The sequence below is a fragment of the Octopus sinensis genome, linkage group LG25 (assembly GCF_006345805.1).
Source record: "Octopus sinensis linkage group LG25, ASM634580v1, whole genome shotgun sequence".
Taxonomy (NCBI): domain Eukaryota; kingdom Metazoa; phylum Mollusca; class Cephalopoda; order Octopoda; family Octopodidae; genus Octopus; species Octopus sinensis.
In genome coordinates this window covers 20,815,216-20,832,876 of record NC_043021.1, presented here as the reverse complement: position 1 = coordinate 20,832,876, position 17,661 = coordinate 20,815,216, and the positions used below count along the sequence as shown (strand labels likewise).

At 44.0% G+C, this 17,661-nt stretch overlaps 1 protein-coding gene across 2 annotated transcripts in view; it reads left to right on the top strand.

Moving 5' to 3' along the window:
- Window positions 1-17,661, top strand: part of LOC115224403 (peroxisomal targeting signal 1 receptor) — a 49,170-nt gene that overhangs the window by 29,141 nt on the left and 2,368 nt on the right. For both annotated transcript variants that reach the window (XM_029795300.2, XM_029795301.2), the window contains 6 exons: window positions 253-396; window positions 2,055-2,125; window positions 3,522-3,716; window positions 4,991-5,069; window positions 8,093-8,179; window positions 11,608-11,765. In XM_029795300.2, coding sequence (XP_029651160.1) covers window positions 253-396; window positions 2,055-2,125; window positions 3,522-3,716; window positions 4,991-5,069; window positions 8,093-8,179; window positions 11,608-11,765 — 734 coding nt within the window. The remainder of the gene's footprint in view (window positions 1-252; window positions 397-2,054; window positions 2,126-3,521; window positions 3,717-4,990; window positions 5,070-8,092; window positions 8,180-11,607; window positions 11,766-17,661) is intronic.

Below are 17,661 nucleotides of genomic sequence, written 5' to 3'. Positions count from 1 at the left end.
GATTTGGTAGAGAGAAACTTTTACAAAAGAGTAAAAGAGAGAGAGAGTACACTGTGAACTGGTTGGCATTAGAAAGGGTACACAGCCATAGAAGCCATACCAAAGTAGACATGGAACTCAGGCAGTTCTTCAGCTAGTTAGTGCCGGTGAAACCATTCAACCCATACCAGCATGGAAAACGGACATTAAGGGATGATGATGATGTGGTTGTTCTTGTTGTTGTTTCTAATATATATGATTTCTTCTTTATAGGACTACAAGTTTGCTAGTGAAAACCCGTTATTACAACAGAAAGATCCTTTCAATGCCGGACTGGAGAAACTAAAGAAAGGAGACATTCCTAACGCCGTCCTTTTGTTCGAAGCAGCAGTACAGAAAGATGCATCTCATGCCGAAGTAAGTATCAGATATAGATGTGTAGGGAGCTATAAGGGTGACACACAGGGGTGTGTAAGATGGCTGAAGGAATCACAGGTGCCTTGGGGTGCAGGGGCCGCTATAGGAGTCCTAGACATCATCATCATCTTCGTTTAGCGTCCGCTTTCCATGCTAGCATGGGTTGGACGGTTCGACCGGAGTCTGGGAAGCCAGGAGGCTGCACCAGGCTCCAGTCTGATCTGGCAGTGTTTCTACAGCTGGATGCCCTTCCTAACGCCAACCACTCCGTGAGTGTAGTGGGTGCTTTTTACGTGCCACCTGCATAGGTGCCAGACGAGGCTGGCAACGACCACAATCGGATGGTGCATTTTACGTGCCACTGGCACGGAGGCCAGTCGGGGCGGCGCTGGCAACGGCCACGTTCGGATGGTTCTCTTACGTGCCCTCGGCACTGGTATCACAGCTACAATTTCCATTGATGTTGATTGATTTTGATTTTGATTTTTCATTTTCACTTGCCTCAACAGGTCTTCACAAGTAGGGTTTGTGTCACAAGAAGGAAAGGTATACATAAGTGGGCTGGCTACGTCCCAGGTAGAGGCCACGGGTTATGGTCTCACTTGTCCTACCGGGTCTTCCCACACACAGCACACTTCCAAAGGTCTCGGTCTGTGGTCATTTCCTCGGTGAGACCTTCATGGCATCTTTTGTATTCACGTTGTGCCAATTGCAGGCATCTGCTAACAATGTGCTGTACCATTTCACCCCTCTCACCATGCAATATTATTATTATTATTATCAGCATCATCATCATTGTCATTATTATTAAGGCAGTGAGCTGGCAGAAATGCCGGGTGAAATGCTTAACAGTATTTTGTCTGTCTTTATGGTCTGAGTTCAAATTCCACTGAGGTCAACTTTGCCTTTCATCCTTTCAGGGTCGATAAATTAAGTACCAGTTGTGTACTGGAGTCGATCTAATCAACTGGTCCCCTCCCTAAAAATTTTGGGCCTTGTGCCCAGAGTAGATAAAATTCTTCTTCTTATTATTATTATTGAGTGAGAGAGCAGTTCATGCCATCAAAGTGACAGGGGGTAAAATATACGAAGCCCGTATACCCATCATGACTACCTGTCTGATAAGGGTACACCAGGCACATGCATCACAATCATATGTGTGACATGGTGATCTCATATCAAGATAAACAGCACATGACCTTGCAGGTGGGACCCAGTTAGAATTTTCTTCAGTTGAGTAGCCCATCCTTGCTCAAAAGGTCCTTGAATAAGGGTTGCTTTAGGATGTTGAACGAAACACCTATGTTTCAGAGGTGAACCATTCAAACTCCAAAGAATCCCTCTCAACACATGGCCGATGCTCCCCACTACTTCTGCTCGTGATCAGAGATGCACAATATCGTCAGCCACTAAGGGACTGCTCAACTGGTTAAGGTCAAACAACTGAAAGCAAATCTGTGGTATTGAGCAGAATATTTGCTGTGAAGTCCATCTTTTATTACCAAGACAAACAATGTACATGATAACACTTCCAATCAGTTAAGATCAGAAGCCATGAGAGCCACTGCCTGTACTGCATCAGGGCATTTATTATTATTATTATTATATTATCATTATATTATTGTTGTTGTTGCTATTTATTTATTGTCTTCTTTTAGGCTTGGCAGTATCTGGGCACAACACAGGCTGAAAATGAAAGGGAACCAGCAGCCATTGCTGCTCTCAAGAAGTAAGTATTGTACATGAAACATTGATAGCTATGTTGAAGAAAAGATTTTTTAGAAGAACTTCTGTGATCTTTGTCGTTATGAATAAAGTTCAGGAAGCAGAAACTATGCAGAAATCCCTTGGGATAGACTGTATCTTCTCCTGAGTTGTAGGCTTCATCCTGCAGTGAGTTTAATACCACCAACTGTCCTTGGGTGTTTTTATCAGAACCCACCTATCGCAGGTATTCAGAACAGGTTTTTTACAAGTTTCCTACTTGAGAGGGACTTGATACCATGATGATTGTTATTTCTTTATTGCCCACAAGGGGCCAAACATAGAGGGGACAAACAAAGGGATTAAGTCAATTAGATCAACCCAAGTGCGTAACTGGTACTTAATTTATCGACCCCAAAAGGATAAAATTTTTTTTTTCTACTCAAGGAATAAGGCCCACAATATTTTTTTTTTTTGGTTGGGAGACCAGTCGATTAGCTCGTCACCAGTACGTAACTGGTACTTAATTTATTGACCTCGAAAGGATGAAAGGTAAAACTGTCCTCAGCGGAATTTGAACTCAGGACTTAAAGACAGACGAAATATCTATTTCTCTACCCACAAATGGGCTAAACACAGAGAGGACAAACAAGGACAGACAAACGGATTAAGTTGATTACATTCGACCTCAATGCGTAACTGGTACTTAATTTATCGACTTCGAAAGGATGAATGGCAAAGTCGACCTCGGCGGAATTTGAACTCAGAACGTAACGGCAGACGAAATACTGCTAAGCATTCCACTCGGTGTGCTAACGTTTCTGCCAGCTCGCCTTGATACTTTGATGATTGTGAACAAAGTTGCTTCTTCCTTTTCCTTGTGCTAGTCTAATAGTCCTTTCAAAAGCATCACAGGCACTCTGATGCTTCTGACTAAACTATGGTTAAGAAGTTTGCTTCCCAAACACATGGTATTTGGGTTCCATCCCACAGCATGGCACCTTGGATAAGTGTCTTCTACTACAGCCACGGGCCAAACAGAGCTTTATGAGTGGATTTGGTAGACAGAAACTGAAAGAAATTCATTGTATGTTTGTGTCTTGATACCATGTGACAATTGTAAATGAATGTCACTGTCATACAAGCAGTGTTGTTCATTTCTAATATTCTACAGAGACATGCTTAACCATGGGGGAATATTACCTTACATAAAAGCAGTTGAGGGTTGACAACAGGAATTCACATTCAGTTATAGAAAATCTGCCCCAACAAATTCTGTCTGACCTATGCACACATGGAAAAGGGGACATTAAAATGATGAAATGCTGATGATTCTGTGCAGGAGAAAAGAAAACAGCCCACAATATTAGGATCATAGAGATAAATTATTTTTTAAATACCGCTTGTTTTATTTTTCATAGATGCTTGGAATTGCAGCCAGACAACCTCACTGCTTGGATGGCCATTGCAGTGAGTTACACCAACGAATACCAACAGTTGCAAGCTTGCTCGGCCCTGAAGTCTTGGTTGGCCCATAACCCTCAGTATTCTCATTTGGCACCTATTTCTGAAATTAAACCTGGCAGTGCAAGCACTGCTTCTTCAATGGCTTCCAAGTGAGTAGAATTTCTTTGAGAACACATTTAACTCAGTATACTCTTTACTCTTTTACTTGTTTCAGTCATTTGACTGCGGCCACGCTGGAGCACCGCCTTTAATCGAGCAACTCGACCCCGGGACTTATTCTTTGTAAGCCCAGTACTTATTCTATCAGTCTCTTTTGCCGAACCGCTAAGTAACAGGGACGTAAACACACCAGCATCGGTTGTCAAGCAATGCTAGGGGGACAAACACAGACACACAAACATACAAACACACATATATATATACATATATACGACGGGCTTCTTTCAGTTTCCGTCTACCAAATCCACTCACAAGGCTTTGGTCAGCCCGAGGCTACAGTAGAAGACACTTGCCCAAGGTGCCACACAGTGGGACTGAACCCGAAACCATGTGGTTGGTTAGCAAGCTACTTACCACACAGCCACTCCTGCGCCTATAAGGCTTTTTCTTTTTTTTTTTTTTTATTTTAAAGAATTTTTTTTGTGTATGTAATAGGTGCAGACGTGGCTGTGTGGAAGCGGTTTTCTTCCTTATCACATGGTTCTGAATTCAGTCCCTCTGCATGGTACCTTGGGCAAATGTCTTCTGCTGGTGCAAGCACTGCTTCTTCAATGGCTTCCATCTATCTATATATCTATTTATATCTACAATTCTATCGGTCTGTCTATCTATCTATCTATACATGCCTATCTATCTGTCTATCTATTTATCCATCTATTTATCTCTATCTTTCCATCTATTTATCTGTTTATATCTACATATCTACCAGTCTGTCTGTCTATTTATCTATCTATATCTACCCATCTATCTATCTATCTATCTATCTCCCTATCCATCTATCTCCCTGTCCGTCTGTCTCCCTATCCATCTAGCTCCCTGTCCATCTATCTCCCTGTCCATCTATCTCCCTGTCCGTCTAGCTCCCTACCCGTCTAGCTTCCTATCCGTCTGTCTATCTCCCTGTCCGTCTGTCTATCTTTCTCCCTATCTATCTATCTATCTATCTATCTATCTATCTATCTTCCGTCTATCTCCCTATCCGTCTATCTCCCTGTCCGTCTATCTCCCTGTCCGGCTAGCTCCCTGTCCGGCTAGCTCCCTGTCCGGCTAGCTCCCTATCCGTCTAGCTTCCTATCCGTCTGTCTATCTCCCTGTCCGTCTGTCTATCTCTCTATATATCTATCTCTTGCTCTCTTTCTCTCACCACTCTTCTTATCATACTCACAATTACCCATAAATCCACTTCCTTCTGTTTTCCAAACAGAAATCAAATGATGGAGATACGAGACTTATACATCGAAGCTGCCCGCCTCTCTCCAAACAAAATCGATCCAGATGTCCAGGTAGGTGTGTGTGTGTATTTGCATATTTTGTATTTGCATCTATTGTCATCATCATCATCATCATCATCATCATATGTCTGTTGTCCATGCTGATATGGGTCGGACAGTTTGACCAGGGCTGGCTAGCTGGAAGGCTGCACCAGACTCCAGTCTGACTTGGCATGGTTTTCTATGGCTGGATGCCCTTCCTAACACCAGTCACTCCAAGTGTGTAATGGGTGCTTTTATGTGCCACCAGCACAGGTGCCATTGGTGTGACACCAGTATCTGCCACGATTGCAATTTTACTTGGCTTGATGGGTCTTCTTCTCAAGCACAACATAATGCCAAAGGTCTCGGTCATTCATCATTGCCCCCATGAGGCCCAAAACTTGAAAGGGGGCTTTTCACATGCCACCAGCATTGGCCACTTTGCCTCCATGAGGCCCAACACTTGAAAGGGGGCTTTTCACATGCCACCAGCATTGGCCACTTTGCCTCCATGAGGCCCAACATTTGAAAGGGGGCTTTTCACATGCCACCAGCATTGGCCACTTTGCCTCCATGAGGCCCAAGACTTGAAAGGGGGCTTTTCACATGCCACCAGCATTGGCCACTTTGCCTCCATGAGGCCCAACACTTGAAAGGGGGCTTTTCACATGCCACCAGCATTGGCCACTTTGCCTCCATGAAGCCCAACACTTGAAAGGGGCTTTTCACATCCCACCAAATTGGCCACTTTACCTCCATGAGGCCCAACACTTGAAAGGGGCTTTTCACATCCCACCAAATTGGCCACTTTACCTCCATGAGGCCCAACACTTGAAAGGGGCTTTTCACATGCCACCAGCATCGGCCACTTTGCCTCCATGAGGCCCAACATTTGAAAGGGGGCTTTTCACATGCCAGTTATATGACACCAGGATCAGCCACAACTACGATTTCACTTGGCTTGTGCAGGTCAAACATTTGGACCGGGTATAGCTGGTTTAGAAATAAAAGGGTTAATATAATTCCTAGGCAGGCTCAGCGTGTAATGAAAGATTGTATCACTTAACCAGCGGTGGTCTCAGGCGGATTGGAATCAAAAGGATTAACGTTTGATTGATAATTGTGGTTGTAATGATAGGTGCAGACATGGTTGTCATCATCATCATCATCATCATCGTTTAACATCCGTTTTCCAGGCTAGCATGGGTTGGACGGTTCAACTGGGGTCTGGGAAGCCAGAAGGCTGTGCCAGGCCCAGTCTGATCTGGCAGTGTTTCTACAGCTGGATGCCCTTCCTAACGCCAACCACTCCGAGAGTGTAGTGGGTGCTTAGGAGTTTTGCTTCCCAATCACATGGCTTTGAGTTCAATCCCACTGCATGGTACCACTGGGCAAGTGTTTTTACTATAGCTCCAGGTTGACCAAAGCCTTGTGAGTGGATTTGGTGGTAGATGGGAGCTGGAAAAAAAACCCATTGTGTGTGTGTGTGTTTGCGCATGTATATATTATGAAGAGGTGCTGAAAAGCTTCTTGCTTTAAGGGTACCACAAATGACTTGGCTGGAGGCCCAACTTTCCAAGTTCTTTCACAGGGTTTAGTAAAACTGAAGGACAGCGGCGATAAGTGTGTGAATTTGAGAGGAGGATATGTTGAATAAACCATAATTAACTGATCCGTTTGTTTTTTTCTTTTTACCCAAAGCCAGGAACTTTTCACCGCCTCCTCACATATGTGTGTGTGTGTGTGTATTTTTGTGATGCCTTGTCTTAACATCGCCTGATAGTTGTAAATGAGTGTCACTGTCGTACAATCAGTGTCGTTTATTTTCAGTATCCTGCAAAAACGTGTTGCCTTAGGAAAATATTACTATATTTGGAAACAGGTGTGGGTGGGCAACAGGAAAGGCATCAGGGAACAGAAAATCTGCCTAAATAATCTCTATCGAACCTAAGTGGACATGAAAATAGTAATAATAATAATAATAATAATATAGGTGCAGGAGTGGCTGTGTGGTAAGTAGCTTGCTTACCAACCACATGGTTCCGGTTTCAGTCCCACTGCATGGCATCTTGGGCAAATGTCTTCTGCTATAGCCCCGGGTCGACCAATGCCTTGTGAGTGGATTTGGTAGACGGAAACTGAAAGAAGCCTGTCGTATATATGTATATATATATATGTGTGTATACGTTTGTGTGTCTGTGTTTGTCCCCCTAGCATTGCTTGACAACCGATGCTGGTGTGTTTACGTCCCCGTCACTTAGCGGTTCGGCAAAAGAGACCAATAGAATAAGTACTGGGCTTACAAAGAATAAGTCCCGGGGTCGATTTGCTCGACTAAAGGCGGTGATCCAGCATGGCCGCAGTCAAATGACTGAAACAAGTAAAAGAGAAAAGAGAGAGTAAAAGAGTAATAATCCTTTCTACTGAAGGTACAAGGCCTGAAATTTTTGGGAGGGGACTAGTTGGTTATATTGCCCCCCAGTGTTTTACTGGTACTTAATTTATTTATTGACCCCCAAAAGATGAAAAGGCAAAGTGGACCTCAGCAGAATCTGAACTCAGAACGTAAAGGCAGACAAAATACCACTAAGCATTTTGGCAAGTGTGCTAACAATTCTGCCAGCTTGCCCCCTTAATAACAGTAGTGATGACGATGATGATGATGATGCTGACCAGGTTGAAAATGATGATCATGACAGCAAGAATATTTTGTGTTGATTTGCAATGACCCCGATAGAAATGTTGTTGTTTAGCCCCAGGTCAGTCCTGATCCCCAAGACCCTATAACTGGACGTTTTCTGACCATAACCATACCATTGTGTACCTAAGATGACAAGATGTGATCTGAGAGAGAGAGGGAGAAGTTTGGCTGCTATTTCTAGCAGACTCTATTATCATACAGTTATTCCCTCATTCACTCAATGATGATGATGATAAATTATATTTTCTGTTGGTTGTTTTTCTGATTTTTATGTTATTTGTCTCTCTTTTCTTTTTCATTTTTTTTACTTTCCTCCTTCAAACACCACCACCACCACCACCACTTCTTGCAGTGTGGTCTAGGAGTCCTCTTCAACCTAAGTGGAGACCTCAGCAAGGCAGTCGACTGTTTCAACGCAGCACTTCAAGCCCGTCCAAACGTAAGTAGTCCGAGTTCAATACCAAATGAAGGCAGACACCAGGAAGGAAAGTGAGAGAAAGAGAGAGGACAGAGAGAATTTGGTAGAGAGAGAAAGAATGGGAGAGGAGGGGATGGATAATGAAAGTGAGTGCTCCTCTCTTTTCACCTCGTCTCTTACTGCTATTTCTAGCTTCCTATGTGTGTGTACATATTAAAATACATAATATAATTATGTATGTGTGTGTGTGTATATATATATTTCTTTACTACCCACAAGAGGCTAAACACAGAGGGGACAAACGGATTGAGTCGATTACATCGACCCCAGTGCGTAACTGGTACTTAATTTATCAACCCCGAAAGAATGAACGGCAAAGTCGACCTTGGCGGAATTTGAACCCAGAATGTAACGGCAGACGAAATAGGGCTACGCATTTCGCCTGGCATGCTAACGTTTCTGCCAGCTCGCTGTGTGTGTGTATATATAGGCATAGGAGTGGCTGTGTGGTAAGTAGCTTGCTTACCAACCACATGGTTCTGGGTTCAGTCCCACAGCGTGGCACCTTGGGCAAGTGTCTTTTGCTATAACCTCGGGCCAACCAAAGCCTTGTGAGTGGATTTGGTAGACGGAAATTGAAAGAAGCCTGTTGTATATATGTATATATATATGTATGTGTGTGCATATGTTTGTGTGTCTGTATTTGTCCCCCCAACATTGCTTGACAACCAGTGTTGGTGTGTTTACGTCCCCGTAACCTACCGGATCAGCAAAAGAGACTGATAGAAAAAAGTACTAGGCTTACAAAGAATAAGTCCTGGGGTCGATTTGATCAACTAAAGGCGGCGCCCCAGCATGGCCACAGCCAAATGGCTGAAACAAGTAAAAGAGTATATATCATCATCATCATCATTTAACATCCATTGTCCATGCTGGCATGGATAGGATGGTTCAACCAGGGCTGGCAAGCTGGAGTGGGGGGCTGTACCAGACACCAGTCTGATTTGGCATGGTTTCTTTGGCTGGATGCCCTTCCTAATGCCAATATATATATATATATATATATATATATATATATTCGCAGTGTGTATTACTAGGCTATACCCCAGGGCCAACCAAAGCCTTGTAAGTTGATTTGGTAGATGGAAGCTGAAAGAAGATCATCATATATATATACACACACACACACATATATATATATATATATATATATATATATATATATATATATATATATATATATATATATATATATATACACATATATATACACATATATATACACATATATATATATATATATATATATATATACATATGTGTGTGTGTGTGTGTGTGTGTGTGTGTTTGTCCCACCTCCACCACTTGACAGCCAGTGCTGGTGTATTTATGTTCCCTATAACTTAGCAGTGTGACAAAAGAGACTAATAGAATAAGTACCAAGCTATAAAAAATATAAGTACTGGGGTCAATGCCTTCAACTACAAATTCTTCAGGGTCATGCCCTAGCATGACCCCAGTTTAATGACAGAAACAAGCAAAGGGTAAAAGACCTGAAATCCATGCCAGGCAGAGTTATTCTATCCTCTTTGGTATTGTGTATCTTGGAGTACATTATTGAACGTGACACAATGCTATGAAGACTGAATGAAGCCTGTGGTTTGATTGGAGCTCGTTATCATCATTGTTTAACTCTTTAGCTTTCACATTATTGAGAAGACTCATTAACTCTTTCGTTACCAAACCGGCCAAAACCGCCTCTGGTTCTGTAGTACAAATGTCTTGTTTTCGTAAGTTTTGAATTAAAATCTTCCACTAAACCTTAGTCACAATTTATGTTCCTAACACTAGCTGAATGATAACTAAGTTATTTTACTAAATTCTTTGATATATTTAAAGTAATTGAAAGAAACACAGAGCATCTCAACAGAAATATGGTAACAAAAGGGTTAAAATATATAATAGAGAAACAATTCTTAACCCTTTCGATACCAAACCGGCCAAAACTGCCTCTGGCTCTGTAGTACAAATGTCTTGTTTTCGTAAGTTTTGAATTAAAATCTTCCACTAAACCTTAGTCACAATTTATGTTCCTAACACTAGCTGAATGATAACTAAGTTATTTTACTAAATTCTTTGATATATTTAAAGTAATTGAAAGAAACACAGTGCATCTCAACAGAAATATGGTAACAAAAGGGTTAAAATATATAATAGAGAAACAATTCTTAACCCTTTCGATACCAACCCGGCTGAAACCGGTTCTGGCTCTGTAGTACAAATGTCTTGTTTTCATAAGTTTTGAATTAAAATCTTCCACCAAACCTTAGTCACAATTTATGTTCCTAACACCAGCTGAATGATAACTAAGTTATTTTACTAAATTCTTTGATATATTTAAATAATTGAAAGAAACACAGAGCATCTCAACAGAAATATGGTAATAAAAGGGTTAAAATATATAATAGAGAAACAATTCTTAACCCTTTCAATACCAACCCAGCTGAAACTGCCTCTGGCTCCGAGTACAAATGTCTTGTTTTCATAAGTTTTGAATTAAAATCTTCCACTCACAAGGCTTCGGTCAACCCGAAACTATATTAGCAGGCACCTGCCCAGGGTGCCCTACAACAGGATTGAACTTCGAACCATGTGGTCGGAGTGCAAAGTTCTTACTTCTTACCACACAACCCACACCTGTGCTTATACAAAATTGTTGCCTACTGCTCGCCCAACAGATCGGACATCATAACTCATTTCTAAAAGCTTTCTCCTTGATCCCATTGGTGGTGGTGGTGGTGGTAGAGGTGATGGTGATGATTTGGTAGTGATGATGATGATGATGATAGTAATGGTGATGATGATGGTAGTGATGGTGATGATGATGGTAGTGATGGTGATGATGGTAGTGATGGTGATAATGATAGTGATGGCGATGGTGATGATGATAGTGATGATGATGATGGTGGTGGTGATGATAGTAGTGATAATAATTATGGTGCTAATTGTTTTCTAACTCTTTCATTACCACATTTCTGTTGAAATACGCCAACTTTGTTTCAATTAATTGTAAAAATAATGAAAAATTTACTCAAATAACTGCCATTATTGAACTGTTGTTAGAAACATAAACTAACCTGAAATTTGGGTGGAAGATTTTGGCTCAGATTACTTTGAAACCAAAAGTCTACATCATAGAACCAGAAATGCGTAGGCGTATTTCGTCTGCCGTTACGTTCCGAGTTCAAATTCCGCCGAGGTCGACTTTGCCTTTCATCCTTTCGGGGGTCGATAAATTAAGTACCAGTTACTCACTGGGGTTGATGTAATCGACTTAATCCGTTTGTCTGTCCTTGTTTGTCCTCTCTCTGTTTAGCCCCTTGTGGGTAATAAAGAAATAGATATCAAAAGGGTTGAAGACATGGAAAATTTTCCTTTTTTTTTCCTAGGATGCCCAGCTGTGGAATAAACTCGGAGCATCTCTTGCAAACAGCAACAAAAGCGAACAGGCTGTAGAGGCTTACCATCAAGCACTTCAGCTATCCCCTGGCTTCATCCGCTCCCGTTACAACCTGGGTATAGCCTGCATCAATCTTGGTGTGCACCAGTAAGTATGTTTTGTGTATTCGACATATCTGTTCTTTTGTCTACTTTTATTCATTTCATTTGCCATAGAGGCAGTCATCATCATTGTTCGACTGTGGTCAAGACAATGGAATTTACCATGCTACGCCAGACTTCACGGTCCATCATGGCATTACGGAGGTCCTGTTGCTGGATGCCTGTATCCCTGGAGATTACATCAGGGTAGGAGAGTGTGCGCCCTCTGGTATTGTGAGTAGATGGCTTCCAGAGGAGAAGAGTAGAAATTGCCTCATTTTCAGCTCTACAACAATGTCCAGCAAACTGGACTCTCCTACCTTTCACACCTTACAGAGGGTTACAGCATTATATCATCATCATCATTTTTCGACCGTGGTCGAGACAATGGAATTTACCATGCTACGCCAGACTTCACGGTCCATCATGGCATTACGGAGGTCCTGTTGCTGGATGCCTGTATCTCTGGAGATTACATCAGGGTAGGAGAGTGTGTGCCCTCTGGTATTGTGAGTAGATGGCTTCCAGAGGAGAAGAGTAGAGATTACCTCTTTTTCAGCTCTACAACAATGTCCAGCAAACTGGACTCTCCTACCTTTCACAAGAGATGACACAGGTGGTAGTTTCCCATATATTTGCATTTTGGTTGGATGGCGCTTCCACGAGAGATTTTGAGCTCTCATAAGGAGTCGAGTGTAGGTTTCATCCAACCACCTCGAAAGCTTCTTTGATAACGTCCAGGTTTCTGAGCCATATAGTAGAATTGGTTCGACTGTGGCTTTGAAGATTTCAAGTTTGAAGTCTCTACTTAGACAGAGGCAGTACAAAGATGAGTAGGTTTGTGGCCTGGACAAGACATTGATGAGGCGAATGATAACGATACAAGATGATAAGGATGGGAGAAGACAGAAAGTGCCCGCTGACCCCCCTGCTTCTCATTCTATTTACCTTGTCTTGTATCTCTTTCAGTCTTTTCACTTTTTTCTTTTTTATTTTTGTTGGTATTTCAGAAAATAAGACACATGATGAAACAGTCTTTTTTCTTTTATATATAGACTAGCAAATATTAGCAACCATTATATTGGCCTATGCCCCTCAGCCAGGGCTACCCGATGGACAGAAAGACAGTTTCTATGACACCCTACTGCAGACCACCTCATTGACGAACGACAGGGACCTTCTCTTTGTGGCTGGTGATTTCAATGGGCATGTTGGACAACATGCTGGGGGCTTCCATGGCGTGCATGGAGGCTACGGTTATGGTTCCCGCAACGAGGAGGGAACCAGGCTGCTGGAGTTCTGCGATGCGAATAGTCTTATGATCTGCAACACTAACTTCAGGAAACCAACAAGCCACCTGGTCACCTACCGATCGGGCCGGCATACTAGCCAAATCGACTACATCCTCGCCAGAAAAAGGGAAAGATGGCTGCTTATAAATGCCAAAACCTTCCCAGGCGAAGAATGCACCCCACAACATAGACTGGTAGTTAGTGACTTTAGGATCAGGACTAAGAGGCGACTAGAAGACGACCAACATGGAGGAGAAGGGTCTGGAAGCTTAAAGACCCTGCGAATGGACAGAGATTTAGAGATATGTTACTTGAAGCCTTTGACGAAGTGGAAGGGGGTATAGCTACACATGGGGTAGAAGACAACTGGACGTTTCTGAGGGACAACCTGCTGAAAGCCGCTGACCAGATCTGTGGCTGGTGCAAAGTCCCCTTAAGACCCAAAATAACATGGTGGTGGAACAATATTGTTGATAGGGCTATTAGACAAAAGAAACAGGCTTGGAAGGCCTGGAAGAACGGTGGTAGCAGGGAAGTGTATCAGACTGCCAGAAGGGAAGCTAGGAGACAGGTCTATCTAGCCAGAGGGGAAGCAGATAAGAAGAAATTTGCCAATGTCCTGCGCCGTGAGGATGAAAGACTTGAGGTATTTCGTGTTGCAAGACAGTGTGTGAGAGAGAATCGAGATGTGGTAGGAGAGAAATGTGTTCGCATGGAGGATGGTTCACTTGCGCTAAATGAGGATGCAAAGAGAGAAGCTTGGAGACGCCACTATGAAAGGTTGCTGAATGAGGAAAATGAATGGGATATAGAGAGTCTGCCGAATGTTGACCCAACAGAGGGACCAGCTATCCGAGTTGATAGTTCCGTGGTAGCTAAGGCAATTAGAAGCATGAAGACAGGGAAAGCCCCAGGCCCATCAGGAATTACTGCAGAGATGCTCAAAATATCTGGTAGTGTCGGCTATAGCATAGTCACCCGTATAGTTAACCAGGTGATACACGAAGGAGTCATACCCAATGACGTGGTGTAGCAGCATAATAGTCAACTGCTACAAAGGTAAAGGCGATGCCCTAGATACAAATAACTACAGGGGCATCAAGCTGTTGGATCAAGTAATGAAGGTTACGGAGAGGGTTATAGCCCAGTTAATTAGAGAGAGAGTTAGCTTAGATGATATGCAGTTTGGGTTCGTGCCAGGGAAAAGTACTACTGATGCTATATTCCTGGTAAGACAGCTGCAGGAGAAATACCTAGCCAAAGGTAAGCCCTTGTACCTGGCTTTTGTTGACTTAGAGAAAGCCTTTGACAGGGTCCCCCAATCCCTTATCTGGTGGTCAATGAGGAAACTAGGGATAGATGAATGGTTAGTTAGAGCTGTGCGAGCCATGTACAGAGACGCAGCTAGTAAGGTGAGGGTTGGCAACGAGTACAGTGAAGAATTCCAGGTAGAGGTTGGGGTCCACCAAGGTTCAGTCCTCAGCCCCCTCCTATTTATCATAGTCCTCCAGGCAATAACGGAAGAATTAAGACAGGATGCCCCTGGGAGCTCCTATATGCTGATGACCTTGCTCTAATTGCTGAGTCACTATCAGAACTGGAGGAGAAGTTTCAGGTGTGGAAACAAGGATTAGAATCGAAGGGCCTTAGAATCAACCTAGCCAAAACCAAAGTCCTAATAAGTAGGAAGGTGGACCAACCACAAACGACTTCAGGTAGATGGCCCTGCTCGATCTGTAAAAAAGGTGTAGGTAGAAACTCTATAAGGTGCACCAAGTGTAAGCTATGGACACATAAGAGGTGCAGCAATGTCAAAGGAAGGCTAACTAAGAAAATAGTTTTTGTCTGTGGCAGATGCTCAGGAGAAATAAACACTGGAAATGTGCAGAGAGACCAACTTCTACCACGTTCCAGGGAGACAAACTAGAAGTAGTTGATAGCTTCCGCTACCTAGGAGACCAAGTCAGTAGCGGGGGTGGGTGTGCTGAAAGTGTAACTGCTAGAGTAAGAATAGCCTGGGCAAAGTTTAGAGAGCTCTTACCCCTGCTGGTGACAAAAGGCCTCTCGCTAAGAGTAAAAGGCAGACTATATGATGCGTGTGTACGTACAGCCATGCTACATGGTAGTGAAACATGGGCCGTTACAGCTGAGGATATGCGTAAGCTTGCAAGAAATGAAGCCAGTATGCTCCGATGGATGTGTAATGTCAGTGTTCATAATCGTCAGAGGTGTAAGTACTTTGAGAGAAAAGTTGAACCTAAGAAGTGTCAGTTGTGGTGTGCAAGAGAGACGGCTGCGCTGGTATGGTCATGTGACGAGAATGGCTGAAGATAGTTGTGTGCAAAAGTGCTACACCCTAGCAGTTGAGGGAACCTGTGGAAGAGGTAGACCCAGGAAAACCTGGGACGAGGTGGTGAAGCACGACCTTCGAACTTTAGGTCTCACCAAGGAAATGACTGAAGACCGAGTCCTATGGAAGTGTGCTGTGCATGAGAGGACCCGGCAGGACTAGTCAGGCCATATCCCGTGGCCCCTACCTGGGACGTAGTCGATCCACCTGTGCATACCTTCCTTCTTGTGACACTTGTGAAGACCTGCTGAGGCAAGTGAAAATCAATCAAAATAAATCAATCAAAATAGATGAACATCAATGGAATTTGTATCTTTGTGGTACCAGTGCCTGTGGCACACAAGAAAACCATCCGAACGTGGCCGTAGCCAGTACCGCATCGACTGGCCTCCGTGCTGTGGGAACATGGTGGCACATAAAAACACCATCCGAAGACCCGGCAAGACTAGTCAGGTCATAACCCATGGGCCCTACCTGGGACGTAGTCAGTCCACCTGTACATACCTTCCTTCTTGTGACACTTGTGAAGACCTGCTGAGGCAAGTGAAAATCAAAATCAAATCAAAACAAATCAAAATAGATGAACATCAATGGAATTTGTATCCTTGTGGTACCAGTGCCGGTGGCACACAAGAATCCATCCGAACGTGGCCGTAGTCAGTACCGCTTGTGGTACCAGTGCCGGTGGCACACAAGAATCCATCCGAACATGGCCGTAGTCAGTACCGCATCACGGCCATCGTGCTGTGGGCACATAACAAACACCATCCGGTCGTGGCCGTTCGCCAGCCTCATCTAGCACCTGTGTCGGTGGCACATAAAAACACCTTCCGAAGACCCGGCAAGACTAGTCAGGCCATAAACCATGGCCCCTACCTGGGACGTAGTCAGTCCACCTGTGCATACCTTCCTCCTTGTGATACTTGTGAAGGCCTGTTGAGGCAAGTGAAAATCAAAATCAAATCAAAATCAAAACAAATCAAAATAGATGAACATCAATGGAATTGTATCTTTGTGGTACCAGTGCCGTGGCATACAAGAGAAAACCATCCGAAAGTGGCCGTAGCCAGTACCGCATCGACTGGCCTCCGTGCTGTGGGCACGTAACAAACACCATCCGATCATGGCCGTTCGCCAGCCTCATCTGGCACCTGTGTCGGTGGCACATAAAAACACCTTCCGAAGACCCGGCAAGACTAGTCAGTCCACCTGTGCATACCTTCCTTCTTGTGGTACCAGTGCCGGTGGCACACACTTTGTAGTACCAGTGCTGGTGGCACACAAGAGAACCATCCGAACGTGGCCGTAGCCAGTTCCGCATCGACCGGCCTCCGTGCTGTGGGCACGTAACAAACACCATCCGATCATGGCCGTTCGCCAGCCTCATCTGGCACCTGTGTCGGTGGCACATAAAAACACCTTCCGAAGACCCGGCAAGACTAGTCAGTCCACCTGTGCATACCTTCCTTCTTGTGACACTTGTGAAGACCGGTTGAGGCAAGTGAAAATCAAATCAAATCAAAATAGACAAAATAGATGAACATCAATGGAATTTGTATCTTGTGGCACACAAGAAATCCATCAGTGCCGTAGTCAGTGCGGTGGGCACATGACAAACACCATCCGATCGTGGCCGTTCGCCAGCCTCATCTAGCACCTGTGTCGGTGGCACATAAAAACACCATCCGAAGACCCGGCAAGACTAGTCAGGCCATAACCCATGGCCCCTACCTGGGACGTAGTCAGTCCACCTGTGCATACCTTCCTTCTTGTGACACTTGTGAAGACCTATTGAGACAAGTGAAAATCAAAACAAATCAAAATAGATGAACATCAATGGAATTTGTATCTTTGTGGTACCAGTGCCGGTGGCACGTGGCACATAAGAAAACCATCCGAACGTGGCCGTAGCCAGTACCGAATCGACTGGCCTCCGTGCTGTGGGCACGTAACAAGCACCATCCGATCATGGCCGTTTGCCAGCCTCATCTGGCACCTGTGTCGGTGGCACATAAAAACACCATCCGAGCGTGGCCGTCTGGCACCTGTGTCGGTGGCACATAAAAACACCATCCGAGCGTGGCCGTCTGCCAGCCTCGTCTGGCACCTGTGTCGGTGGCACATAAAAAACACCATCCGAGCGTGGCCGTCTGCCAGCCTCGTCTGGCACCTGTGTCGGTGGCACATAAAAAACACCATCCGAGCGTGGCCGTTTGCCAGCCTCGTCTGGCACCTGTATCGGTGGCACATAAAATCACCCA